The sequence below is a fragment of the Manis javanica genome, chromosome 10 (assembly GCF_040802235.1).
Source record: "Manis javanica isolate MJ-LG chromosome 10, MJ_LKY, whole genome shotgun sequence".
Taxonomy (NCBI): domain Eukaryota; kingdom Metazoa; phylum Chordata; class Mammalia; order Pholidota; family Manidae; genus Manis; species Manis javanica.
In genome coordinates this window covers 19,490,421-19,517,158 of record NC_133165.1, presented here as the reverse complement: position 1 = coordinate 19,517,158, position 26,738 = coordinate 19,490,421, and the positions used below count along the sequence as shown (strand labels likewise).

The 26,738-nt window shown below is 46.6% G+C and overlaps 2 protein-coding genes and 1 pseudogene across 2 annotated transcripts in view; 2 read left to right on the top strand and 1 right to left on the bottom strand.

The window, feature by feature from the left end:
* LOC140843706 (uncharacterized) overlaps positions 1–26,738 on the bottom strand; it is a 98,245-nt gene that overhangs the window by 18,142 nt on the left and 53,365 nt on the right. The gene's annotated exons all lie outside the window — the stretch shown is intronic.
* The window catches only part of LOC108400062 (uncharacterized), a 55,873-nt gene continuing 32,610 nt past the window's right edge, over positions 3,476–26,738 (top strand). The window contains exons 1-12 of the mRNA XM_073214133.1: positions 3,476–7,764; positions 9,155–9,364; positions 9,686–9,826; positions 11,466–11,546; positions 13,110–13,281; positions 16,266–16,351; positions 16,952–17,022; positions 17,507–17,622; positions 17,750–17,852; positions 21,598–21,906; positions 23,657–23,986; positions 25,723–26,052. Coding sequence (XP_073070234.1) covers positions 7,568–7,764; positions 9,155–9,364; positions 9,686–9,826; positions 11,466–11,546; positions 13,110–13,281; positions 16,266–16,351; positions 16,952–17,022; positions 17,507–17,622; positions 17,750–17,852; positions 21,598–21,906; positions 23,657–23,986; positions 25,723–26,052 — 2,146 coding nt within the window. The 5' untranslated portion in view covers positions 3,476–7,567. The remainder of the gene's footprint in view (positions 7,765–9,154; positions 9,365–9,685; positions 9,827–11,465; positions 11,547–13,109; positions 13,282–16,265; positions 16,352–16,951; positions 17,023–17,506; positions 17,623–17,749; positions 17,853–21,597; positions 21,907–23,656; positions 23,987–25,722; positions 26,053–26,738) is intronic.
* Positions 18,287–20,584, top strand: LOC140843679 (putative nuclear envelope pore membrane protein POM 121B; annotated as a pseudogene).

The following is a 26,738-nucleotide window of genomic DNA, read 5'->3' as shown; positions in this document are numbered from 1 at the left end:
TGATTTTCAAAGGGAATCTTCGTGGGAAACTAGCAGAGGACCCGGAGGGCTGGCTCCAGTCAAATTAGCCTTTTCATGCCTACAAGCAAACAAGGCTTCTGAGGGACATTGAGAAATCTAAGTTAGAGGGAGAGAAGAGAGGGAGAACATCTTTGCCTCGGAATCTGCCATTGCAGGACTCACTCAGCAGGGTTTCCTAGCTTTGTATTTCTTTACATTCTGGCTCTGAGCTGTTTTATCACCTTTAGCCCAAGGCCAACTTCCCCACACTCTGGTTTAAGTGAAAGAAGAAATGAAACTGTCTGCAGCTTATGGGTGAGCTAAAGAGCCAATGTACCTGGCTTGGTGTTTGCTCTTCCTTTGTGTTGTTAATTTTGTGTTCTTTTAGGTTTCTTCCATTTTGGACTGCAATACACAATAAAGGGCTTGTTCAGTAATATTAAGTCTCATAAAGAAGTTTCTGGTGGCAGTGAAGAGGCAGTACTGCACAGTGATTAATCCATGGATTTGGACGCTATATTGGTCAAGATAGATGAGGTCATGGTGCAGTAGCAAACACCACCCAAATTCCATTCATGCAATTTGGTGGTCGTAGGCTGCTCAGGCTGCTAGAACAAAATATCAGAGGCTGAGTGGTTTAAACAACAGAAACTTATTTCTGACAGTTTTGGAGGCTAGGAAGTCCAAGGTCAAGTGGCCAGCAGATTTGGTGGCTGCTGAGAGCTCTCTTCTTAGCTTTCAGTGGCCAACTCTTTAATGTGTCCTTCCCATGGCATGATAGCATTCAGGAGAATAAGTTCTCTGGTGTCTTTTCTTATAAGCCCACAAATCCTTCATGAACGTGTATCAACTTAATCACATCCCAAAGGCCACACCTCCAAATATCATCACAATGCATTTTGAGGGGACACAAACATTCAGCCTGTAACAGTGCTCCTCCTTGGTCACCTGGGGCTATGCTCCGATCATTCTCCCATTGCAACCCAGGCCCACAGAGCCATAACCACCTGGGACACTGCCATTCAGCAGAGCAGAGGGAAAGAGAATGCTTTCAGCTACGCACTGGCCTCTGCCTTCAAGAGGCACATGTCCCTTCTGTTAACATTTCCTTGATCAAAAGCAAGTCACAACAGTGGAATTCAGTCAGAGCAGAAGAATGAAAAAAGGGGTAGATAGCTTCAGGGACATATAGGATAACATCAAACAGACTAATAATATTTGCATTATAGGGCTCCTAGAAGGAGTAAGACAGAGAAAGGGGCAGAAATCTTATTTGATGAAATAATGGTTGAAAGCTTCCCTAACATGGTGAAGGAAACAGACCTGAAGATCCAGGAATCCAAAAGAGTTCCAAAAAAGGTGAACCTAAAGAGATCCACACCAGGACACATTAATTAAAATCTCAAAATTTAAAGACAAGAGGAGAATATTAAAAGCATCAGGAGAAGAGCAACTGGTTATACACAAGGGAACCCTCAAAAGACTATCAAGATTTCTCAGTGCAATTTTGTAGGCCAGGTGGAAGTGACATGATATATTCAAAGTGCTGAAAGAAAAAAAATTTCAAGCAAGGATATTCCACTCAATAAAGTTATCATTCAGAATTGAAGGAGAGAAAGATTTTTTTCCAGACAAGCAAAAACTAACAGAGTTTATCATGCTAAACTGCCTTATAAGAAATACTAAAGGGATCTCTTTAAACTGAACAGAACGGGCAATAATTACTAACAGGGATGCATATGAAAAATACATTTCACTGGAAAAGTAAGTATATAGTAGAGGTAGTCGATTTTAACTACTTATAAAGCTACAATGAAGGTTAAAAGACAAAAGTAATAAAAATAATTATCACAATTATTAAAGGATACACAAGATACAAAGACATAAACAGTGACATGAAAAATATAAAATGTTGGGGGAAGGAGAGTAAAAATGTTTTAGAATGGGACCAAACTCGAGTTGTTATCAACTTAAGATAGGTGGTTATAAAGGCAAGTTGTTACATGTAAGCCTCATGGTAACCACGAAGCAAAAAACTATAGTAAAGACACAAAAGAGAAAGAGAAAGGAATATAAGCATACAACTAAAGAAACTCATCAAACCACAAAAGAAGAGAGCAAGATGGTGTTGGCAAAACTGGACAGCTACATGTAAGGGAATGAAACTGGATCATTGTCTAACCCCACACATAAAAGTAAACTTGAAATGGATCAAAGACCTGAATGTAAGTCATGAAACCATAAAACTCTTAGAAAAAAACACAGGCAAAACCTCTTGGACATAAACATGAACAACTCCTTCAAGAACATATCTCCCTGGGCAGGGGAAAGGAAAGCAAAAAGGAACAAACGGAACTGTATCAAGCTGCAAAGCCTCTCTACAGCAAAGGACACCATCAATAGAACAAAAAGGCATCCTACACTATGGGAGGATATATTTGTAAACAACATATCCAACAAGGGGCTGACATCCAAAATACATAAAGAGCTTATGCACCTCAACAAACAAAAAGCAAATAATCCAATTAAAAAATGAGCAGAGGGTCTGAACAGACACTTCTCCAAAGAAGAAAAACAGATGGCCAACAGGCCCATGAAAAGATGATCCACATCGCTAGCCATTAGAGAAATGCAAATTAAAACCACAATGAGATACCACTTCACACCAGTAAGGATTGCCACCATCCAAAAGACAAACAGCAACACATGCTGGCAAGGATGTGGAGAAAGGGGAACCCTCCTACACTGCTGGTGTGAATGTAAACTAGTTCAACCATTGAGGAAAGCAGTATGGAGGTTCCTCAAAAAACTTAGAACTACCATTTGACCCTGGATTTCCTCAGCTGGGAATTTACCGAAAGAAAACAAGATCAAAGGTTCAAAAAGACATATGCACCCCTATATTTACTGCAGCACTATTCACAACAGCCAATATATGGAAGCAACTTAAGTGTCCATCAGTAGATGAATGGATAGAGAAGAGGTGGCACATATACAAAATGGAACACTATTCAGCCATAAGACGAAACAAATCCTACCATTTGCAACAACATGGATGGAGCTACAGGGTATTGTGTTCAGTGAAATAAGCCAGGTGGAGAAAGAGAAGTACCAAATGACTTCCCTCATTTGTGGAGTATTAACTGAAAGCAAATGTGAAGGAACAAAACAGCAGCGGATTCACAGACTCCAAGAAGCGACTAGCGGTTACCAAAGGGGAGGGGTGTGGCAGGGAGCAGGGAATTCAAGGGAAATCTGAATGGTGCACCTGGTGTGTGTGGGCTCACGGGGAAACAATGTAGCTCAGAGAAGCCAAGTACGGACTCTGTGGCATCCTGCTACGCTGATGGACAGCGGCGGCAATGGGTTATGAGGGGGACTCGATTCTATGGGTGAATATAGCACCCACATTACTTCTCTTAGGAAACCTTCAGAAAGAAAAAAGAAAAAAAGAAACAGAAACTTCACATTATACCAATTGAATTTTATAAAAGACTTCAATGCTTTCCTTTCCTGTTCCTTTTTCTTTTTCGCTGTCTCGCCAACGGGTGTCCTGCTGATTACCTGGTGCCCGCGGCGGCCGCGTTGGCCGAGCTGGCTGAGAGGGGGGGCCACCGCTGCCTGGGGGAGCCTGAGCCGCGAGCCCCGAGCTGCCTGCCATTCGCGCGCCGTCTCCTGGCAACTAGGGAGCGCGCGCCGCCAGCGCACAATGCTCGCCCGCCTCTAGCCCAGGCGCGCAAGCGAAGGCAGGCAGTCTAGCGGTGAGAGCCGCGGAAGCCGCTCCGCCGCCGTAAAGAGCTCGCTGATCTTCCCAAATGGGAGGGGTTTTGAGCAAGCTCTGCCCCCCGCAGCCCGCCCCCGTTCCGGAGGCCAGGAGCCGGCGCCCGGCCTTCCTCGGAAGCCCCGCCCGCCCCGCAAGCCCCGCCCCGCCGGCTCCCTCAGCCCGCCGGGATCGCATTCCCCCGTCAGTATCCACTCGTTTCCTCGGGTCCCCTCGGAGGCCTCATCGCCGGTAAGACACGCTGACCCTCCCCAGACCCAGGAGGACTTGACTTTGAAAGTTTTTTTCTCAAGTCCTAAGTGGGTTCTGTGCCCTTTTCACCTCTTCAAACACCTTGGTGCGCGTCCACCTGCCTCCCTTTAGCCTTTGCTGTGAGATGTGCTGCCAGAACTGTTTCCTTCTTTCAGTTCCTTTTTTTGGGTCATTTTTCTATTCCTTTTATTTTTAATTTTTAACTTTTTTTGGTATCATTAGGGTACAGTTACATGAGCAACACGGTGGTTACTAGACTCCCCCCATTATCAAGTGCCCCCCGTTATACCCCGTTACAGTCACTGTCCATCAGCGTGGGGAGATGCTGTAGACTCACTACTTGTCTCCTCTGTGTGCTATACTGCCCTCCCCGTGCTCCCCGCCTACATCATGTATGCTGACCCTAATGCCCCTTATTCCCCTCTCCCTCCCTTCCCACCCACCCTTCCCAGTCCCTTTCCCTTTGGTATTTGTTAGTCCAATCGGGTTCTGTGAGTCGGCTGCTGTTTTGTGCCTTCAGTTTTTTCTGTTCTTATGCTCCACAGATGAGTGAAATCATTTGATACTGTCTTTCTCTGCCTATCATATTTCACTGAGCATAATACCCTCTAGCCTCATCCACGTTGTTGCAAATCTTTCTTTCAGTTCTTAAAGCTCTGAACTTTAATACAGTATGAGTTTAGCAGAATACCTGGTAAATCATTTAAAATATCCCTGCTTCAGGTGAGAATACCATCTGTCTGTTTATTGCAGCACTATTTACAACAACCAAGGTATGGAAGCAACCTAAGTGGCCCTCAGTAGATGAATGGATAGAGAAGAGGTTGCACATATACAAAATGTTACACTATTCAGCCATAAGAAGGAAACATCCTACCATGTGCAACAACATGGGTGGAGCTAGAGGGTATTATCCTCAGGGAAATAAGCCAGGTGGAGAAAGACAAGTACCAAATGATTTCCCTCATTTGTGGAGTTTTAAATCAAAGCAAATCTAAATCTGAAGGAACAAAACAGCAGCAGACACAGACTCCAAGAAGCGACTAGCGGTTACCAAAGGGGAGGGGTATGGCAGGGAGAAGAGGATTCAGGGGTATTATGATTGGTGCACCTGGTGTGTGTGGGCTCACAGGGAAACAATGTAGCTCAGAGAGGCCAAGTACGGACTCCGTGGCATCCTGCTATGCTGATGGACAGCGGCGGCAATGGGTTATGGGGGGAACTCGATTCTATGGGTGAATATAGCACCCACATTGTTTCTCTTGGGAAGCCTTCAGAAAGAAAAAAGAAAAAAAGAAACAGAAACTTCACATTATACCAATTGAATTTTATAAAAGACTTCAATGCTTTCCTTTCCTGTTCCTTTTTCTTTTTCGCTGTCTCGCTAACGGGTGTCCTGCTGATTACCTGGTGCCCGCGGCGGCCGCGTTGGCCAAGCTGGCTGAGAGGGGGGGGCACCGCTGCCTGGGGGAGCCTGAGCCGCAAGCCCCGAGCTACCTGCCATTCGCGCGCCGTCTCCTGGCAACTAGGGAGCGCGCGCCGCCAGCGCACAATGCTCGCCCGCCTCTAGCCCAGGCGCGCAAGCGAAGGCAGGCAGTCTAGCGGTGAGAGCCGCGGAAGCCGCTCCGCCGCCGTAAAGAGCTCGCTGATCTTCCCAAATGGGAGGGGTTTTGAGCAAGCTCTGCCCCCCGCAGCCCGCCCCCGTTCCGGAGGCCAGGAGCCGGCGCCCGGCCTTCCTCGGAAGCCCCGCCCGCCCCGCAAGCCCCGCCCCGCCGGCTCCCTCAGCCCGCCGGGATCGCATTCCCCCGTCAGTATCCACTCGTTTCCTCGGGTCCCCTCGGAGGCCTCATCGCCGGTAAGACACGCTGACCCTCCCCAGACCCAGGAGGACTTGACTTTGAAAGTTTTTTTCTCAAGTCCTAAGTGGGTTCTGTGCCCTTTTCACCTCTTCAAACACCTTGGTGCGCGTCCACCTGCCTCCCTTTAGCCTTTGCTGTGAGATGTGCTGCCAGAACTGTTTCCTTCTTTCAGTTCCTTTTTTTGGGTCATTTTTCTATTCCTTTTATTTTTAATTTTTAACTTTTTTTGGTATCATTAGGGTACAGTTACATGAGCAACACGGTGGTTACTAGACTCCCCCCATTATCAAGTGCCCCCCGTTATACCCCGTTACAGTCACTGTCCATCAGCGTGGGGAGATGCTGTAGACTCACTACTTGTCTCCTCTGTGTGCTATACTGCCCTCCCCGTGCTCCCCGCCTACATCATGTATGCTGACCCTAATGCCCCTTATTCCCCTCTCCCTCCCTTCCCACCCACCCTTCCCAGTCCCTTTCCCTTTGGTATTTGTTAGTCCAATCGGGTTCTGTGAGTCGGCTGCTGTTTTGTGCCTTCAGTTTTTTCTGTTCTTATGCTCCACAGATGAGTGAAATCATTTGATACTGTCTTTCTCTGCCTATCATATTTCACTGAGCATAATACCCTCTAGCCTCATCCACGTTGTTGCAAATCTTTCTTTCAGTTCTTAAAGCTCTGAACTTTAATACAGTATGAGTTTAGCAGAATACCTGGTAAATCATTTAAAATATCCCTGCTTCAGGTGAGAATACCATCTGTCTGTTTATTGCAGCACTATTTACAACAACCAAGGTATGGAAGCAACCTAAGTGGCCCTCAGTAGATGAATGGATAGAGAAGAGGTTGCACATATACAAAATGTTACACTATTCAGCCATAAGAAGGAAACATCCTACCATGTGCAACAACATGGGTGGAGCTAGAGGGTATTATCCTCAGGGAAATAAGCCAGGCGGAGAAAGACAAGTACCAAATGATTTCCCTCATTTGTGGAGTTTTAAATCAAAGCAAATCTAAATCTGAAGGAACAAAACAGCAGCAGACACAGACTCCAAGAAGCGACTAGCGGTTACCAAAGGGGAGGGGTATGGCAGGGAGAAGAGGATTCAGGGGTATTATGATTGGTGCACCTGGTGTGTGTGGGCTCACAGGGAAACAATGTAGCTCAGAGAGGCCAAGTACGGACTCCGTGGCATCCTGCTATGCTGATGGACAGCGGCGGCAATGGGTTATGGGGGGAACTCGATTCTATGGGTGAATATAGCACCCACATTGTTTCTCTTGGGAAGCCTTCAGAAAGAAAAAAGAAAAAAAGAAACAGAAACTTCACATTATACCAATTGAATTTTATAAAAGACTTCAATGCTTTCCTTTCCTGTTCCTTTTTCTTTTTCGCTGTCTCGCCAACGGGTGTCCTGCTGATTACCTGGTGCCCGCGGCGGCCGCGTTGGCCGAGCTGGCTGAGAGGGGGGGCCACCGCTGCCTGGGGGAGCCTGAGCCGCGAGCCCCGAGCTGCCTGCCATTCGCGCGCCGTCTCCTGGCAACTAGGGAGCGCGCGCCGCCAGCGCACAATGCTCGCCCGCCTCTAGCCCAGGCGCGCAAGCGAAGGCAGGCAGTCTAGCGGTGAGAGCCGCGGAAGCCGCTCCGCCGCCGTAAAGAGCTCGCTGATCTTCCCAAATGGGAGGGGTTTTGAGCAAGCTCTGCCCCCCGCAGCCCGCCCCCGTTCCGGAGGCCAGGAGCCGGCGCCCGGCCTTCCTCGGAAGCCCCGCCCGCCCCGCAAGCCCCGCCCCGCCGGCTCCCTCAGCCCGCCGGGATCGCATTCCCCCGTCAGTATCCACTCGTTTCCTCGGGTCCCCTCGGAGGCCTCATCGCCGGTAAGACACGCTGACCCTCCCCAGACCCAGGAGGACTTGACTTTGAAAGTTTTTTTTCTCAAGTCCTAAGTGGGTTCTGTGCCCTTTTCACCTCTTCAAACACCTTGGTGCGCGTCCACCTGCCTCCCTTTAGCCTTTGCTATGAGATGTGCTGCCAGAACTGTTCCCTTCTTTCAGTTCCTTTTTTTGGGTCATTTTTCTATTCCTTTTATTTTTAATTTTTAACTTTTTTTGGTATCATTAGGGTACAGTTACATGAGCAACACGGTGGTTTCTAGATTCCCCCCATTTTCAAGTGCCCCCCTCCTTATACCCCGTTACAGTCACTGTCCATCAGCGTAGGGAGATGCTGTAGACTCACAATTTGTCTCCTCTGTGTGCTATACTGCCCTCCCCGTGCTCCCCGCCTACATCATGTATACTGACCCTAATGCCCCTTATTCCCCTTCTCCCTCCCTTCCCACCCACCCTTCCCAGTCCCTTTCCCTTTGGTATTTGTTAGTCCAATCGGGTTCTGTGAGTCAGCTGCTGTTTTGTGCCTTCAGTTTTTTCTGTTCTTATGCTCCACAGATGAGTGAAATCATTTGATACTTGCCTTTCTCTGCCTATCATATTTCACTGAGCATAATACCCTCTAGCCCCATCCACGTTGTTGCAAATCTTTCTTTCAGTTCTTAAAGATCTGAACGTTAATGCAGAATGGGTTTAGCAGAATAATTGGTAAATCACTTAAAATATCCCTGCTTCAGGTAAGAATATCTTCTGTCTGTAAAGTATAGGAATCTGATAGGTTTTGTTACTTTTCTGTCTTTGGACCAATAAATTGTATCAGCTGACCTCAAAGAGGTGTACCCAGGAAACTCCTGAATGGATATAACTTGGCTGATAAAGATGATCAGATTAAAAAGACTTTTATTTTCATTTAGTCCCAGTTGAGTTATAACAACAAAATTGAAAACTTCAGTGACAACACTAGATTCTTGATAAGTACATTTATTAGAAAAGGTGAACATTCAGGTTTTTAAAATGTTTGACTTTGGGTGTACATTTCTGATGACTTAGCATAAGAGATTGAAGGATTCCTGTAAAATTTGTCCCTGCACGTCCTTATGCACACTTTTCTTCCACTGTAGTTTGACTTGTGTGGGCTGTTTTTCAATTTCCCCCTGAAAGTTGTTGAATCCATTGCAGGGACAGCTGTTAAGTACCTGCCACTTTCTGCCCTTAGGTGGAATGGGGAAAGTTGCCATAAAAATGCTGTGTTTTGTATCGCTTAGAGGCTTAAGCTCTCTGGAAAATAACTGAACCCACATGGTTCTTAAGGAATTTAAACTTTCTGTCATTCTTCTAAGCTGCCTTGATTCCATAATGTGTCTCCCATTCTCCACAGGGTCTGTGGGACTTCACCACACCACTTTGGCATAACACGTCCAAGACGATACCCAATCCATCAGGGCTGGTATTCCTGTGAGCTTCCCACGCTGTGCTGGAATGGCCGTCACAGGAAGCGTGTGCTGTCTCGTGGTAGTTCCAGAGTGGTGTGCAGGCCTTCGACAGTGAGGATCGCTCCTCCCGGGAGCAACCTGACTCGTCTTCCAATGTAAGCATTGCTGGAGGAAAAGACTCCCAGTGTGTCCACTTTATTCTCCTGCAGTTGTTCATCTGAGAGAATAACTGTAACCCAAAGGAAAGGAAGAAGCTCCTTATGTGAGGGAGAAATCTGAAGTTCCAGTTATTGAGCAGTTTTTTATTTTCTAGGTTTTTCCCAAGACTGTAGCTTAACAGCTAAGGGCCATTTGTGTGAGTGTATAAATTACCCTTTCGCTTGTTGGATAGCTTCTGATTTCCAGCGCCTGAAGTTCATGCTATGGAGCATCATGATCAGAATATCTTAATGCAAGAATCCTGTTTTCTGTTACAGAGCAGCGCAGATCCCTAAGGCCCCAGACCCGTGGTCAAAGGAGGCTGTTCTGCTTGCCCTCGAACGTTGGAAGAGGAAGAAAAGGACAGTGGAGGAGGAGGAAGACCAAACATCTGCTGCTGGTCAGGAGGACAAAAGAAGGTAACATGCCCTGCAGAGTACTCAACGTGCCTCTCACGGGGGCTCCTGGGATTTGTTGAAAGAGAGATCACTCCCCAAAAGAATCAGAGGCCACTTCCTGTATGTGAACAGCAGGTCCTCTTCTTTGGCTTTCATGGAAGAGCTTGGTAACAAGCGCTTTAATACTATGCCTTTCGTTAGGCACAGGTTACATACATTTTGTAATATACCTTTTCCGTAAGTACTAGAGAAAAGCCGACAGTTACTGGCCACATCAGCTTCATACTTTTGATATAAATGTGTTAAATTTTATTTTGAGAGAATGCTGAAAGTCTTCCCCTTGTGGTGGTCAGTTATTTGGGTGATCATCAGCTTAGGTGTCATGTTTGTGCTGAAGGAAATACTTAGCAAAGAACAATGAAGACTGGAGTATGGTAGCTTTATGAGTAATGAGAATAAAACCAGTTTCATTATTTGATTTTTGAAAATGTAATGAAAATAGAGGAAGCAGTCTGTTTCCTCGATGGAAAGAGAGGAAGTTGAAGGCCCTGAGTAAGCTGCAGAACTGCTTGTGGCTTTCCAAGGAGTCAGTTAAGAATTTTCTTGTAACTCAACAAATTCCAAGACCCATCATGTGCCGGAGCCTACTCCAGGTACTGTGGATAGAGCAGTGAGCAAGACAAAGGTCTCCTGGGACTTGGGCAATCAATGAAACAGGGTAATTATAGATTGTAAGTATATAAAGATTTTTAAAAAGCAGTGCTATAAGAGGGTCATGAGAAAGGGGGAGCTCTCTATATAAGGTGGTCAAGGAAACATGCTCTGAGGAGACAGTGGGCCCTACATTTGAGAAATAGAACCATTGTCCTCATCAGTTACACCAGGTTAGCCATAACCTGCAGGTTCACAGCTGGCCATTTTTGATAGAGTAGATGGCGACATTAGGTAAGGAAATACTAATAAATGCAAGTGTGTTCATTGGAAGATTGATTGGAAGTAACGTTGGAAGATCAGGTAATGAATACTAGGGATATGCTTTACAAGTGAGCAGTCTGAGCTCATGTCAGCCAACTAAGCAGGAGTGGCAGAGAGAGATGGTGTGGTGGAGGTCAGAGAGAAAATAACTATTCTTATGGTCAAAACAAGTTTCTCATGTTCTCTGGGTTGGTAATTTGTCTAGACCCCAGTGAGCCTATAACTGAGGGCTCTGTGTTGTCTTTCCCATAATTGGAATGAGCAGTGATTATGTGCACCATGCGCAGGCCCTTATCTGTGACCTGTGAAGTTCTTCTCTTACAGACTCAACTAAGTGAGAGCACTGGGGGATGTGTGTAGGTGGGTCGCTAAAGTGTTTTTTTGTCTTTAGTTTACAGATGGTAGGATATTAAATTTGTGATTGCAGTGCTCTGGTGAGAAGTTAGCAAATAATCAGTATACCTGAATAGTTCAAAAGGTCTTGATGCATTTTTATACTTTTCTGATTAGATTAGAACAGTCCTAGAATAAATTGACCTTCCTGAATCTTTGAGATCTGAGGCAACCTTTTCTTGTCTAGCATGAACCTATGTTCTGTAGAAAGAGTAAAAGATCCCAGGAATATGAGAGTATGCTTTAAAGGAGAGGTCTTATCATCTAACTGAGGGTTTGTGATTTGTCACAGGTGCCATGACAGCAGTGGGAGTGGCCATTCAGCTTTTAAACCCGAGGTGGCCAACGGAGTCCCTGCTGCTTTTGTGCCTGAGTAAGTGAGAATCCATCTGGGTGAGGTTTCCTGTTTGGGAAAGGGTCATTATCAGACTTACTGACCTGTAAGTTTTCCTCTTTGAAGTCAGAGAGGAACATTTTGAGTAACTTGCCACAATAACTATTTTGTCTAATTCCTTTTACTATTTTTTCTTTAATATGCATAAAATATGCTAAGGCTAAGAGGGTTTGTAGATACACTGAATAACCAAGTATGTAACAAAAAAATCACAAGGTTTCTGCAATGGATAGAATGCAGCAGTACAAAATTTAAGAAAAATGTGAGATTTCTGCCTTTTAGCTTAATTATATTTGAGGAAGAACTGGCTGGGAGGGAAAGAGGCTGGAAATGTGCGTGAAAAGGCTTGGGTAAGTTATGTTTTTAAATTCAGTCAGCGCTATGATACGGCTGCCAAAAAAGCTTAACATGCTCCTCCCCTGGGGTGATAGCAGAACAAAGACTAGGAGGAGGCCGGTCAGTGGTGGTCCTAATGCCTTAGTCCTGCTGTCCGCGGAGGGCTGCTGGTTGGCTGTGCTGCCCTGCAAGGGGCCGCAGACACAAACCGAAATTCACTGCGAGAGAGTGAAGCAACTCAAGATGTCACGGGGTGGTGGTGGGTGAGGGGGTTCTAAAGGTACATAAGCACTAGCTCAGAGGAGAAAAACCTCAGGGGTGTAAAGAAATACACCCCTGGTGGGAGTGTATTTCTGGAGGGAGGGAAGGATAATGGCCTGCAAAAATCTGAAGGACTATCACATGAAAGGAGGACAATTGGCTTGGCTCCAGATGGGATCCATAGGCGAAGTAAGTGAAAGAGAAAGTATGTTTGCATCTAGTGCAGGGATAAACTGCTCTGTGGTTGACATTCATCAGCCAGGAGACAGTGAGCTGTCTGTGCTGTCACAATGGTTGGATGACTATTTCACAGGAAAGATGTTTAGGGAATTTCTGTTTCAGTTTGAATCTTAGAAAAAGTGGTTGGTTCCTCCTAAACTTTTTTTTAACACCTTTATTGAGGTATAATTGACATAAATAAACTGTGCCTCTTTGAAGTGTACCATTTGATCAATTTTGACATGTATCCTTATCAGAATTATTATCCTATAAATTTTCCTCTTTGAAATCAGAGAGGAACATTTTGAGTAACTTGCCACAATAACTATTTTGTCTAAATTTCACTCCCACGGAACCATCACCACAGTCAAGATAATGAACATCACCATCACTGCCAGAAGTTTCCCCGTGCCCCTTGGTGAAGCCTTAAAATCTCCCTCTCATCCTGTCCCTGTTGCCAGGCATCCATTGGTTCCCATTCTGTCACTATAGATTTGTGTGCGTTTCCTAGAGTATATATAAATAGAATCATACTTTTAATTTTTTAAATACTGAGCTTTCCCTTTCCGACTTTGTGAGACATGTTTAGCTGAATTAACAGTAAAATTAACAACATTATCCTTTTCCATTGCGTTAGAACAGTTTTGTGACCGTGGATGAAGCCTTAAAAAATGTTGGTGCCTTTCAGTAGCACATCTGTGTTTTCCCCTTTTATTTCCCTGTTAGGCCTGGGCCTCTGAAGAGAGGCCTCAGTTCACAGAGCTCAGATGGCGAGCTGTGTAAGAAAACCTGCACCTCTGCTGTGAGCTGCTCGAAGGGCACGTGCGCATGTGGCATCCGTATGTCCAGCCGCAATGCCATTACCAGTTCCTACACTTCTACTGGAGGCATCTCTCAGGTACACACACCTGGTGGTGTGGCAGAAGTGGGTTCTTTGCATTTATTAGTTGATTATGCAGTGTTTACTAGCCACCTTCTGTCAGATGCTGAGATCACCTCTAAGCTAACAGCAGTTACCAACCCTTGAATGATCGCTATGGACCAGTGGAACAAACTAGAAAGCCCAGAATGCCTATGTGGAAACCTGACACAAGACAGAGCCATTATTATAGATAAATAGACAGAGGATGAATAATTCAAAATATGGTACTAATTTGATTAAAAAGGTAGAATGAGTCTGAATTGCACTGGGTCATAAATTCATCCTCTAGGCACTGGGAATTTAATGAAAGTTTTAAAAATAAGTGGTTATAATTATTTTTAGAAAGGATGTAGTGTAGACTGGAGAACAGATCAACTTTTGCTACCAGAATGACTTGGGTTCAAATCTTGGCTTTGGCACTTAGTAGCTATAGACTCTTGGGCAGGTAAATGACTTAAACTCTCTTTTTCTCATCTCTAAACGATTGTTATAAAGATTGAAGGTAATGTTTGAAAAGCACCCATTACAGTGCTTGTCAGTAAGCAGGCACCCAATATATAGGAGCTGGAAAAAAAGTAACACATGCATGAAGGAGGTTTTTGAGAGGAGAAAGAATTTGACATAAGTTTTCATCCATACAGAAGGCTCTTAGAGTAATATAAATGACACATTAATGATAAATGACAAATAGAAGAGATGAAGGCCCTGGCTAAGCAGTTATGACAATGTGGAGCATAAGAGTACGAAGCTGTACCTGGATCTATTCTGCACTAGGCCCTCTGCTGAGCACTGTACACACATTTCCTCAATCAGTGATCCCAACAGACCTGACATACATAGTCATTGCCCCTTCTTACAATTTTATATCAAATGTCATACATACACAAAGGAAGGAAAAATATCATAATGAACCTCCATGTGGCTCCAGCAGTTAACAGTGTTTGGTCAGTCCTGATCCATCAACACCCCCACCCCAAATTGGTTTTCCTCTTGTGTTTTTAAGTACAAACACGTTGTTTCCCCTATTGGTACTTCAGTGTACTTTTAAAACTTTTTGAACATTAATAACCACAATGCCTCTATTCCTCTGAATTATAATGACTTAATGTTAGTTATCATCGCTCCAATTTGCCCTTCTTACCCTCCCTCTCTTATTACAGTTACTTTGAATCAGGGACCAAAAATCAACTCATTGTGTTTGGTTCACATGTCTCTTAGACCCTTTTTTTAAAGTATTAAAGCATTAAAGGTATTTAATTAATATATGTAACAAAAAAATCTGAAGGTAAGGTTGTACACTTATGGAAATAATGATTTTGACCTACTTCATAAGATAGTTGTGAGGCAGTACATGTAAAGTGTTCATGCGTCTACACTGTCCATAGTAAGCGTTCAAGAAGTGCCACCAAAACAAGTACTGAAATTTACATTTCAGGGGACTTAATTCACACTCAGAGCTTCAGACTTAGCATTATACAAGGTTGTATCTTACGGCCTAACAAGCAGACAGGGTAAAAATAATCAACTTTTTAACAGGCCTGGGCGGAGCGATGATGCTCGGAGCTCCGCACCAGGGGCAGGGCGCCGGGACGCCGGGGGTGGGCGGGGCGAGGGACGCACCCACCGCCTGTGGGTCCCCTGGGGACGGGGTCCGCGTTCCCAGGGCCCGCTACACAGCCGCGCCGGAAACCACCGCCGCGTCACGGGCAACTGCGGGGTCGACCGCGGGAGGCGCGCGTGCACTGGGGCCTCTGCCTCCCCGGGCACGCTGCTGAGGCCGGGCAGCCGGCCTGGCAAACTCCTGCGGTGGCAGAACCCCTCCGCGGTCCTGGGGCGCGCCAGACACACCCCCGGGGTTCGCGGGCCCCGCCAGGATGCCGGCTATCCCGGCTGCCGTGCCCCGGCTCCCAGCGCCTCAGCCCGTCCGAGGAGCCGCAGGCGGCAGGTCGCCGGCCTCACAGCGCGGCCTCCCCGGGCGCTCCGAGCCCGCGCGGCCGGCGCCCCCTGGCGGCTTCCAGCTGTCAGGCTTCCCACGCGGGTATCCCCGCCGCTGCTGCCACCGCCGCTGCCGCAGGCGCGGAGCACACGGGCTGGGGCGGTGTCCGCGCGCGCCCTCCCCCGCAGCAGGGACGTCAGGCCTCTCTTAGACTCGATCAACGGTACTACTACTACGCTTTTTCTTAACTTTTGAAAAGTCTGAGTCATTATGTTCTATAGAATTTACTACATTCTGGATTTTGTTTTCGTCATGGTGCCATTTTGACAATTACTCTATCCCTATTTTCCCTGTAAATGGGCAGTTGGCTCCTGAGGCTTGATGAGTTTCGAGGTCAGTGATTTGGGCAGAGGTGCTGCTGTGCACTTCTGATCGCATCACATTGGGAGCACGTGCTGTGTGGTTGCCTCCCACTGGGCTCAGGTGTCAGTCTGATCGTTCACTTTATTGTTCCTATGAGCTTTTCACCTGATGATTTTAGTGGCGATTTTTTGCCTTTGTCTATGTCCATTGTGGCAAAATGGTGATGTTCTAATTCTGTCCTTCCCTCTGCATTTGTTAACTGAAGGTCTGTGTAATTCTAGATAGAAGAACAAACCCTATCTATAGGAGTGGCAGGATAATAAGCAGGCACTGTTGTCATAGTTAACTCCAAAGGTGACCAGTATGATTCTTGCTGTGTTATCTTTATGAACTGATGATATTTTATAAACATTTCATGACACTCAGTATAGTGTAGCTGCTCTTTCTGATGCAACTTTTCCAACTTTGGCCAATGACAACCCTTTCAAAAAGTCGCAATTGACTCACTTTTCAGAAGCCCCACTTCAGAAAGAAATGTTTTTTTAGTCACTTGAAAAGGAGACATTATATACAGTGATGGATTAGAGCCACCGAATTATGTTGAAGGTCAGATCCTATGTTATTCCCAAGGTCAGTCACGTGACTTGTGTTTGGCTTTTAGCTCTGGAAGAGGCGTCCCAGTGCCTCACCCATCTCCAGCCCAGCCTCCCGTTCACAGACACCAGAGAGTCCAGAAAAGAAAATGAGGTAATCGGTGATTTGCTGTGTGGATTAATGAGAGGGTGGGAAAGGAGGGAAATTTACTTGGCTCTTAGGCTTTCTGAGACTCCGATTTGGAGCATCAAAATAGTTCACATCTAAAGGGCAGAGATGGTGCCGCCCTGAATCGCTTTTGTCTCTTGCAGTCGTCACATAGTGTGACCACACCGGCCTCTGCTTCCCCTCATGCTGCAGTGTGAGGGGCTGGGGCGTAAGAGGAAGGGCTTGCATGGGACAGAGTGAACAGAGTGACTGATGGGGGTGGGCAGCAGGCTTCACATTCTAGACCCCAGCTGACCCCCTAGGTGCCCAACTAGAATGCCACTTTCTTAGAGATAGAGGTGTGACTAGGACTCTCAGAAACTTGGCAGGTTGTATGTAAGGTTCTGAAGATTGTTTTCTGCTTGTTTTAAGACAAAGGTGTCTCTATGGCTTCTGTGAACTGCCTCTCTTCATTTCTTTAGGAATTTTCTTTGCTTCTTTTTGTTGTCTTCTTTTTGTTCTAGACTTTGGTCAGTTGGTAGTTAGGAGGGTGTAAAAAGTTATCCAGTGCTTTTCTAAACTTAACTGTGCCTCTTCCTCCTACAGAGAAGAGGACGGTCCTCAGGGATCTGACTCTTCTGCTCCGCCAGTAAACAAGGAGTCCCAGGGAGAACAGGGTAAGTTGATGAACGCGTGGCATGTGTTGGCAGTAGTGTATGGAGGGCGCATGGACCACAACCCACTGGCAACATGTACTAAGCCTTGATTTGTGTGGGGCTTGGTAGTTACAGAGAGAGAGATGTTCCTGTCCTTCGGGGTTTTTGGTCTGGTAAGGGAGAAAGGTTGCCCAGACTTGTATAGCATAACCCAGGCCAGCTGGGGGGTTTGGGGTAAGGTAAGCCTAGGTGGGGGAATCTGAGCAGACCAGGCAATTTCTGTCCAGTAAACAACAATGTGCACATATTTGGCGCAATGACCACTTCACGTTGTCTTGACTGTTAGAAATAATCTTGCCAACACCATCCAAGTGCCCAAACCATAGAAGATAGAATCTCAGAGACACCTAGTGAAAGTTCAGTATTAAAAACTAGGCTGGATAGACATACCTCTCCATTTCAGGAAGAGAGCAGGAAGAAAGTAAGTCTGATACTTTATTTGCAGATACAACCACATGTAGGGAGCAGAACTGGGATTCTCCACCTACACCCAGCAGCTCCCAGACACGCAGACGCGAGTTTCCCCTGGTGCCCTCCAGGCGAGGGATCCCACTGATCTTGGTATGATCTGTCCACCCACCCCTGCCCACCCCAGTCTGGCTCCCCTGCATCTCAGGAATGGAAGGGTCGGTACAAGTTTCTTTCACTTCCTTCTGACTGGGTTGGCTTCTCCTTTTTCTCTTGGTAGCCTCCAGCTCCCTCGATCAGCGGCTCGATCATGGTCAAAGAGTATTACCAGGAGAAGCAAGCTCAGTCACAGTGGCTGAAGAGGATCTTCGAGGATAAGACTGGTAAGGAATATGGGTTAATTTCACACTCCAGAGACAGTTCGCAGAGTCATATTTGTTGACTCCTGAATCCCTGGCCCAGCAAGGCTTCTAGAGCACCAAATACCATCACGTTTGAGATACCATAGTTGACATTTTCTGTTCTTCTTCCTAGAATCTGCTGCAGTGGCAATGTTTGTGGGGGAGGCATTGTGTATTTTCCTCTGTTCTTGTCCCCGCCATGACAAAGAATTGAAGGGCAGAGACACAGTAGTGCAACAGAGTAAAAGTTTTATTTAAAGTTACTTAGCCAGAAAGAAGTGCAGGTGACCTCAGAGAGGGAGGAGTGCCCTGAAAGGGTGGAGAGCAAGACTTTAAGATTAAAAGGTCACACACTTAGAAAGTGTGGGTGACTTCAGAGAGGGAAGTGCCCTGAAAGGTTGGGAAGAGTTGAAGTTATGCACTTAGGAAGTGCAGGTGACCTCAGAGAGAGGAGTGCAGCAGCCTGAAAGACGGAGTTTAAAGTTAAAAGATTACGCACTTAGAAAGTGCGGGTGACCTCACATAGGAGCACAGTGAAAGGTTGAGGGTTCCCCCTTTTAAGGATTTTTCAGGAATGTGACAGAGGGCTAGTGTGTGGGCTTAAGTGGTCTCCAGTATCTTTGATGAGACATTAAGTTACTCATCAGTCCTCTAGGTAATTCTGCAGAATTAGCTAATCAAGACTGTCTGCATTTCCTCCAAGGTGGGCAGAGTTATTTGTTTGCTAAAGAGTATGTTAAGAATCTTTCTTCTGAAACTTCCTAGTTTTTTTTTTAAATACAATTTTGGCTTTAAAGTGGGATCTCCCTGTCTTTACTTTGCTGTTTATAGGTGGGCCTTTTAGCAGGCTAGAGTGAATCATACAATGATCTAATGGATACAATGAAGACATGGGCTGTGCTCAGATACTTTTATCTGGGAAATATTCAAACCTTCAAGGCCAAGTTTCTCTTGACCTTTTGAGCTTTAACTGATTAACTCACTAACTCTGAATCTTTTCTGGATTTCTAAATTTAACTGGTTAACCGAGTCCTTTCTAGGGGGCTTTGCTGGCCCTGTACTCTTTCCACCCCACTCATATGTATTTCCCTGCCTAACAGCCACACCCATGGCCCTTTCACCCCTGCAGACACCTGGGCTTCTGGGCCCTCTTGGCTCTTCACAGCCAGGGTCCCTCCCCGGCCCTCCTCTCAGATTCCAGGTTCACAGCCCCTTTCTCGGGGCTGACCCCTGCCTCTCTCACAATACCAGCCAGTGATGCCACCAACTCACCTCCAGCCTCTCAGGCTGAGACATCTGCCAAACCCCAGGCCCCGCCTGCCCCAGGCCCCACCCTGAAGCCCAGTGTTCTCTTTGTAATGCTGAGCAGCCCACCTGCTAACCCTTCTGCCTTGGCAGCTCCTGCTGTGTCTTCAGCACGTCCCATGTTCAAGCCCATCTTTGTGGCTCCACCTAAAAGTGGGAAGGAGGGTCCTGTGCCATGCAGCCATTCCCAAGTCACAACGGAGGCATCTTCCAGCTCTGCCCACACCCCGGCTACCAGCAGCCTCCCCTCACTTTCAGTCCTGTTTTTAGCAGCACAGGGCTACCTACATCTTTGCCCTTGTCAACTCCTTCCTCCTTCAGTCAGACAACTACTTCAGGCACTAGCACGAATACCCCTCTGTTCCCTGGCCCGGCCAGTGTCAGTGTCCCCTCAGCAGCGGCTTGGGGGACCACCACCAGCACAGCCGCAGACTCTGCCCGGAAGCCTGTCTTTGGCTTTGGTGTGAGCAGTGTGACCAGCACTGCGAGCAGCATGACCAGCCCCACTGCTTCCACTGCCCAGCCTGTCCTCCTTGGGTCCCCCCTTGCCTCTGCTGCCAGCTCTGCCCAGCCATGGGCTCCATACTCCAGTTTGGCAGGCGCTGGCCACGCCTGCTCCAACAACAGCCATCACCTTCAGCCACTCCCTGCCTGGCGCCATCCAGACAGCTGCTGGCAGCAGCACCGCCAGTTTCGGTGGCTTCAGTGGCACCCTCACGACCTCCGCCCCCATCGCCCCGAGCCAGCCTGCACTGACATTAAGCAGCACCCCAGCCTTCAACATTCCCTTTGGTTCTGGCACCAGGCCCCCCATCCCATCCTATCCCGGAGTCACCCCACAGCACACGTTCGGAGCCACTGAGAGACAGCAAATGTGGACTGCCAGCCAGCACTGGCCCCCAGCTTCAGCAGCTCCTTTCCTTTTGGAAGCTCAGCATCCCTGGCCCCACCCCAGCCAGCCTTTGGCAGCACCATGTGGTCAGGTTTTCGTGGATTGAAACCCGCAGCCTCTCTTTTTGGCACCATCTCCAGCACCCAGTCAGCCTTTGGCAGCACCACAGCTGTTTCCTCCAATTTTTTTTATTTTGTGGCATTATTAATCTACAATTATTTGAGGAACATTATGTTTACTAGACTCCCCCCTTCACCAAGTCCCCCCCACATACCCCATTAGTCACTGTTCATCAGCGTACTAAGATGCTGCAACATCACTACTTGTCTACTATGTGTTGCACAGCACTCCCCATGCCCTCCCCAAATTATACATGTTAATCATAAGGCTCCCTTTCTTCTTCCACCCCTTCTCCCTCCCTTTCCACCTATCTTCCCCAGTCCCTTTCTATTTGGTAATTGTGAGTCCTTTCTTGGGTTCTGTGATTCTGCTGCTGTTTTATTCCTTCTGTTTTTCCTTTGTTCTTATATTCCAGAGATGAGTGAAATCATCTGGTACTTGTCTTTCTCCATCTGGCTTATTTCACTGACCATAATACCCTCTAGCTCCATCCATGTTGATGAAAATGGTAGGATTTGTTTTCTTCTTATGGCTGATTAATATTCCATTGTGTATATGTATCACATCATCTTTATCCATTCATTTACTGATGGACACTTAGGTTCCTTCCATTTCTTGGCTATTGTAAATAGTGCGATAAACATAGGGGTGCATCTGTCTTTTTAAAATTGGGCTGCTGCATTCTTAGGGTAAATTCCTAGAGGTGGTATTCCTGGGTCAAATGGTATTTCTATTTTGAATTTTTTGAGGAACCTCCATACTGCTTTCCATAGTGATTGAACTAAATTACATTCCCACCAGCAGGGGAGGAGGGTTCCCCTTTCTCCACATCCTTGCCAGCATTTGTTGTTGTTTGTCTTTTCGATGGTGGCAATCTTTACTTGTGTGAGGTGATATCTCATTGCAGTTTTAATCTGCAATTCTCTGATGACTAGCGATGTGGAGCATCTTTTCATGTGTCTGTTGGCCATCTGAATTTCTTCTTTGGAGAACTCTCTGTTCAGCTCCTCTGCCCATTTTTTAATTGGATTATTTGCATTTTGTTTCTTGAGGTGTGTGAGCTCTTTATGCATTGTTGATGTCAACCCTTTATTGGATGTGTCATTTATGAATATATTCATTATGAATATATTCTGCAGGATGCCTGTTTGTTCTATTGATGGTGTCCTTCCCTGTACAGAAGCTTTTCAGCTTGACATAGTCCTATATGTTCATTTTTGCTGTTGTTTCCCTTGCTGGGGGAGATATGTTCATGAAGAAGTCACTCATGTTTATGTCCAAGAGATTTTTGCTTATGTTTGTTCTAAGAGTTTTATGGTTTTGTGGCTTACATTCAGGTCTTTGATCCATTTCGAATATACTTTTGTGTATAGGGTTAGACAGTGATCCTCATTTCCTTCTCTTTTGCAGCCACCACCTCGGAGTTTGAAGCTACGACCCAGACCACCAGCAGCGGTGGCAGCACAACCTCATCCCATGTCACATCTGGGGTGTCAGCAGGCCCTGCTGTCAGCGGGGACTTTGGGATGAGCGTGTCAGACCCCCACAGCAGCTCCACCACTGGGGTATTCAACTTTGTGGCAGGATGGAGTGGGAGAACTGGTGGCACGGCCCCTTTCTGGGGATGCCTGAGTCAGAACTCCCTTGGTGCAGCTGGCCAGAGCACACTGTTTGCCATCTACGTGGCCAGGACACCTCAGGACACATCTGTGCTTGCAGGTGAGATTTGGAATGGGCTCGGTCTGCTGAGCCAGGTGCTGTTTTAAGTACCAACATAGTCTGCACTCTTGGAGGTCTACGCTGTAGTGAAGAGACAGATGTTATCTGTAAACAGTGTCAGGTAGCAGTGTAACTCATGACCGGAGGAGCTATGTAGGTAGGCAGTGGGAGCCTTTCTGAGACAATAGTAAACTGAGGCCATGGCCACAGTTCCAGAGTTGGGAGCAGGGACAGGGGCTGGTTGTGAGGGCCTTCCAGGAACAGGATCAAAGGCCCAAACTCAGAGACGAGCTTATGTTTTAATGAGCAGAGAAGAGCCAGGTGTGGCTATAGCTTTAGAAAGGAAAGTGTTATAAAATGACGTTAAGAGACAGGCAGTAAGGAAGATCATTCACGGCCTTTTAAAATGTTTTTTATTTTTTGGTATAAATCTACAATTACATGAAGAACATTATGTTTACTAGGCTTCCCCCTTCAACAAGTCCCCCCCACGGACCCTATTATATTCAATGCCCATTAGTGTAGTAAGATGCTGTACAATTACCATGTGTCTTCTCTGTATTGCCCAGCCCTCCATCTGCCCCCGCCCACATTATATATGCAATTTGTAGTGCCCCCTTTCTTTTTCCTGCCTTTATCCCTCCCTTCTCACCCTCCCTGCTCAGTTCCTTTCCCTTTAGACTATTTCAATAGGTAGTCCAATCTTGGGTTCTGTGATTCTGCTGCTGTTTTGTTCCTTCAGTTTTTCTTTGCTCTTATACTCCACATATGAGTGAAATCATTTGGTACTTACCTTTCTCCGCCTGGCTTATTTCACTGAGCATAATACCCTCCAGCTTCATCCCTGTTGTTGCAAATGGTAGGATTTGTTTTCTTCTTTTGACTGAATAATATTCCATTGTGTATATGTACCAGATCTTCTTTATCCACTCATCTCCTGATGGACATGTAGGTTGCTTCAATTTCTAGGGTATTGTAAATAGTGCTGAGATAAACATACGGGTGCATCTGTCTTTTTCAAACTGGGCTGCTGCATCACTTAGGGTAAATTCCTACAAGTGGGATTCCTGGGTCACATGGGATTTCTATATTGATCTTTTTAACGAAGCTCCATACTGCTTTCACAATGGTTGAACTAATTTACATTCCTTCCAACAGTGTAGCAGGGTTCCCCTCTCTCCACAACCTTGCCAACATCTGTTGTGGTTTGTTGTTTGGATGGTGGCGATCCTTACTGGTGTGTGGTGATATCTCATTGTGGTTTTAATTAGCATTTCTCTGATGACAGGCGATGTGGTGCATCTTTTCATGTGTCTGTTGGGCACCTGAATTTCTTCTCTGGCCAACTGCCTGTTCAGCTCCCCTGCCCACATTTTTATTGCAATATTTCCTTTTTGTTTGTTGAGGTGTTTTAGCTCTTTATATATTCTGGATGTCAACCCTTTATCAGATCTGTCATTTAGGAATATATTCTCCCATACTGGAGGATGCCCTTTTGTTCTGTTGATGGTGCCCTATACTGTAGAGTAGCTTTTAAGCTTGATATAGTCCCATTTGTTCATTTTTGCTTTTCTTCCCTGGAGAGATATGTTCACGAAGATGTCGCTCATGTTTATGGCCAAGACACTTTCCCCTGTCCTTCTCTAAGAGTTTTATGGTTTCGTGGCTTCCATTCAGGGGTTCGACCAATTTTGAACTTACTTTTGTGTATGGGGTTAGACAGTGATCCATGTTTCCCCCTTTTTTGCAGCCATCAAGTCCGGCTTTGGAGCAGTGACCCAGAACACCAGCTGTGGGACCCGTGGTACATCAGGGTTCGGCAGCACCATCCCAGCGCCCTTGACATCCAGGGTGTCAGCAGGCCCCACTGGCAGTGGAGGCTTTGGGACGAGCGTGGCTGCCCCCCACAGCAGCTCCACCACTGGGGCACTTGGCACTGCCTCAGGACGGAGTGGGAGAACTGGACTCAAGAACCCTTTCTGGGGTGCCTTGAATCCAAGCTCCCTGGGTGCGGCTGGCGAGAGCACACCATCTGCCGTCCATGTCGCCAGCACGCCTCAGAACACGCCCGGGTTTTCAGGTGAGGTTTGGAATGGGCTCAGTCTGCAGTGCCAGGCGCTGTCTTAAGTGCTGACACAGTCTCCGCATTCGGAGCTGTATGCTGTGGTGAAGATTTAGATGTTATCACAGAAGTTATCTGTAAACAGCGTCAGGTAGCAGTGTAAGCCATAAACGGAGAACCTATTTAGGTAGTCAGCGGCAGCCTTTCTGAGACAATATCAAACTGTTGCCATGGCCGCAGTTCCAGAGTTGGGAGCAGGGACAGAGGCGGGGGTGTGAGGACGTTGCAGGCACAGGAGCAAAGGCCCGAAGGCAGAGAAGAGCTTATGTTTTCATGAGCAGAGAAGAGCCAGGTGTGGCTAGCGGTTATAAAGGAAAGTGGAATAAAATGACATTAAGAGACACGCAGAAAGGAAGATCATTCACGGCCTTTAAAAATTTTTTTTTTTTTGGTATCTATCTACAATTACCTTAGGAACGTTATGTTTATGTGGCTCCCCTCTTCACCACGTACCCCGCACAAACCCCATTAGAGTCACTGTCCATCAGCTTAGTAACATACTGTAGAATCACTACTCGTCTTCTCTGTGTAGCCTAGCCCTCCCCGTGCCCCACCACATTATACATGCTAATCATAATGCCCCCTTTCTTTTTCCCTGCCCTTATCCCTCCCTTCCCCCCCATCTTCCTCAGTCCCTTTCTCTTTGGTAACTGTTAGTCCATTCTTGGGTTCTGTGATTCTGCTCCTGTTTATTTCCTTCAGTTTTTCCTTTGCTCTTATACTCCAGAGATGAGTGAAACCATTTGGTACTTGTCTTTCTCCGCCTCGCTTATTTCACTGAGCGTAATACCCTCTAGCTCCAAGCATGTTGTTGCAAATGGTAAGATTTTGTGTTCTTCTTATGGCTGAATTATATTCCATTGTGCATACATTCATCTACTGATGGACACGTAGGTTGTTTCCATTTCTTGGCTGTTGTCAATAGTGCTGCGATAAACATAGGGGTACATCTGTCTTTTACAAAACGGGCTGCTCTATTCTTCGGGTCAATTCCCAGGAGTGGTGTTGCTGGGGTCAAATGGTATTCCTACTTTGAGCTTTTTGAGGAACCTCCGTATTGCTTTCCCACAATGGTTGAACGAATTTACGTTCCCACCAACAGTGTAGGAGGGTTCCCCTCTCTCCACAACCTTGCCAACATCTGTTGTGGTTTGTCGTTTGGATGGTGGCGATCCTTACTGGTGTGTGGTGATATCTCATTGTGGTTTTAATTAGCATTTCTCTGATGACAGGCGATGTGGTGCATCTTTTCATGTGTCTGTTGGGCACCTGAATTTCTTCTCTGGCCAACTGCCTGTTCAGCTCCCCTGCCCACATTTTTATTGCAATATTTCCTTTTTGTTTGTTGAGGTGTTTTAGCTCTTTATATATTCTGGATGTCAACCCTTTATCAGATCTGTCATTTAGGAATATATTCTCCCATACTGGAGGATGCCCTTTTGTTCTGTTGATGGTGCCCTTTACTGTAGAGTAGCTTTTAAGCTTGATATAGTCCCATTTGTTCATTTTTGCTTTTCTTCCCTGGAGAGATATGTTCACGAAGATGTCGCTCATGTTTATGGCCAAGACACTTTCGCCTGTCCTTCTCTAAGAGTTTTATGGTTTCGTGGCTTCCATTCAGGGGTTCGACCAATTTTGAACTTACTTTTGTGTATGGGGTTAGACAGTGATCCATGTTTCCCCCTTTTTTGCAGCCATCAAGTCCGGCTTTGGAGCAGTGACCCAGAACACCAGCTGTGGGACCCGTGGTACATCAGGGTTTGGCAGCACCATCCCAGCGCCCTTGACATCCAGGGTGTCAGCAGGCCCCACTGGCAGTGGAGGCTTTGGGACAAGCGTGGCTGCCCCCCACAGCAGCTCCACCACTGGGGCACTTGGCACTGCCTCAGGTCGGAGTGGGAGAACTGGACTCAAGAACCCTTTCTGGGGTGCCTTGGATCCAAGCTCCCTGGGTGCGGCTGGCGAGAGCACACCATCTGCCGTCCATGTCGCCAGCACGCCTCAGAACACGCCCGGGTTTTCAGGTGAGGTTTGGAATGGGCTCAGTCTGCAGTGCCAGGCGCTGTCTTAAGTGCTGACACAATCTCCGCATTCGGAGCTGTATGCTGTGGTGAAGATTTAGATGTTATCACAGAAGTTATCTGTAAAGAGCGGCAGGTAGCAGTGTAAGCCATAAACGGAGAAGCTATTTAGGTAGTCAGCGGCAGCCTGTCTTAGACAATAGGAAACTGTTGCCATGGCCGCAGTTCCAGAGTTGGGAGCAGGGACAGAGGCGGAGGTGTGAGGACGTTGCAGGCACAGGAGCAAAGGGCCGAAGGCAGTGAAGAGCTTATGTTTTCATGAGCAGAGAAGAGCCAGGTGTGGCTAGCGGTTATAAAGGAAAGTGGAATAAAATGACATTAAGAGACACGCAGAAAGGAAGATCATTCACGGCCTTTAAAAAATTTTTTTTTTTTTGGTATCTATCTACAATTACCTTAGGAACGTTATGTTTATGTGGCTCCCCTCTTCACCACGTACCCCGCACAAACCCCATTAGAGTCACTGTCCATCAGCTTAGTAACATACTGTAGAATCACTACTCGTCTTCTCTGTGTAGCCTAGCCCTCCCCGTGCCCCACCACATTATACATGCTAATCATAATGCCCCCTTTCTTTTTCCCTGCCCTTATCCCTCCCTTCCCACCCATCTTCCTCAGTCCCTTTCTCT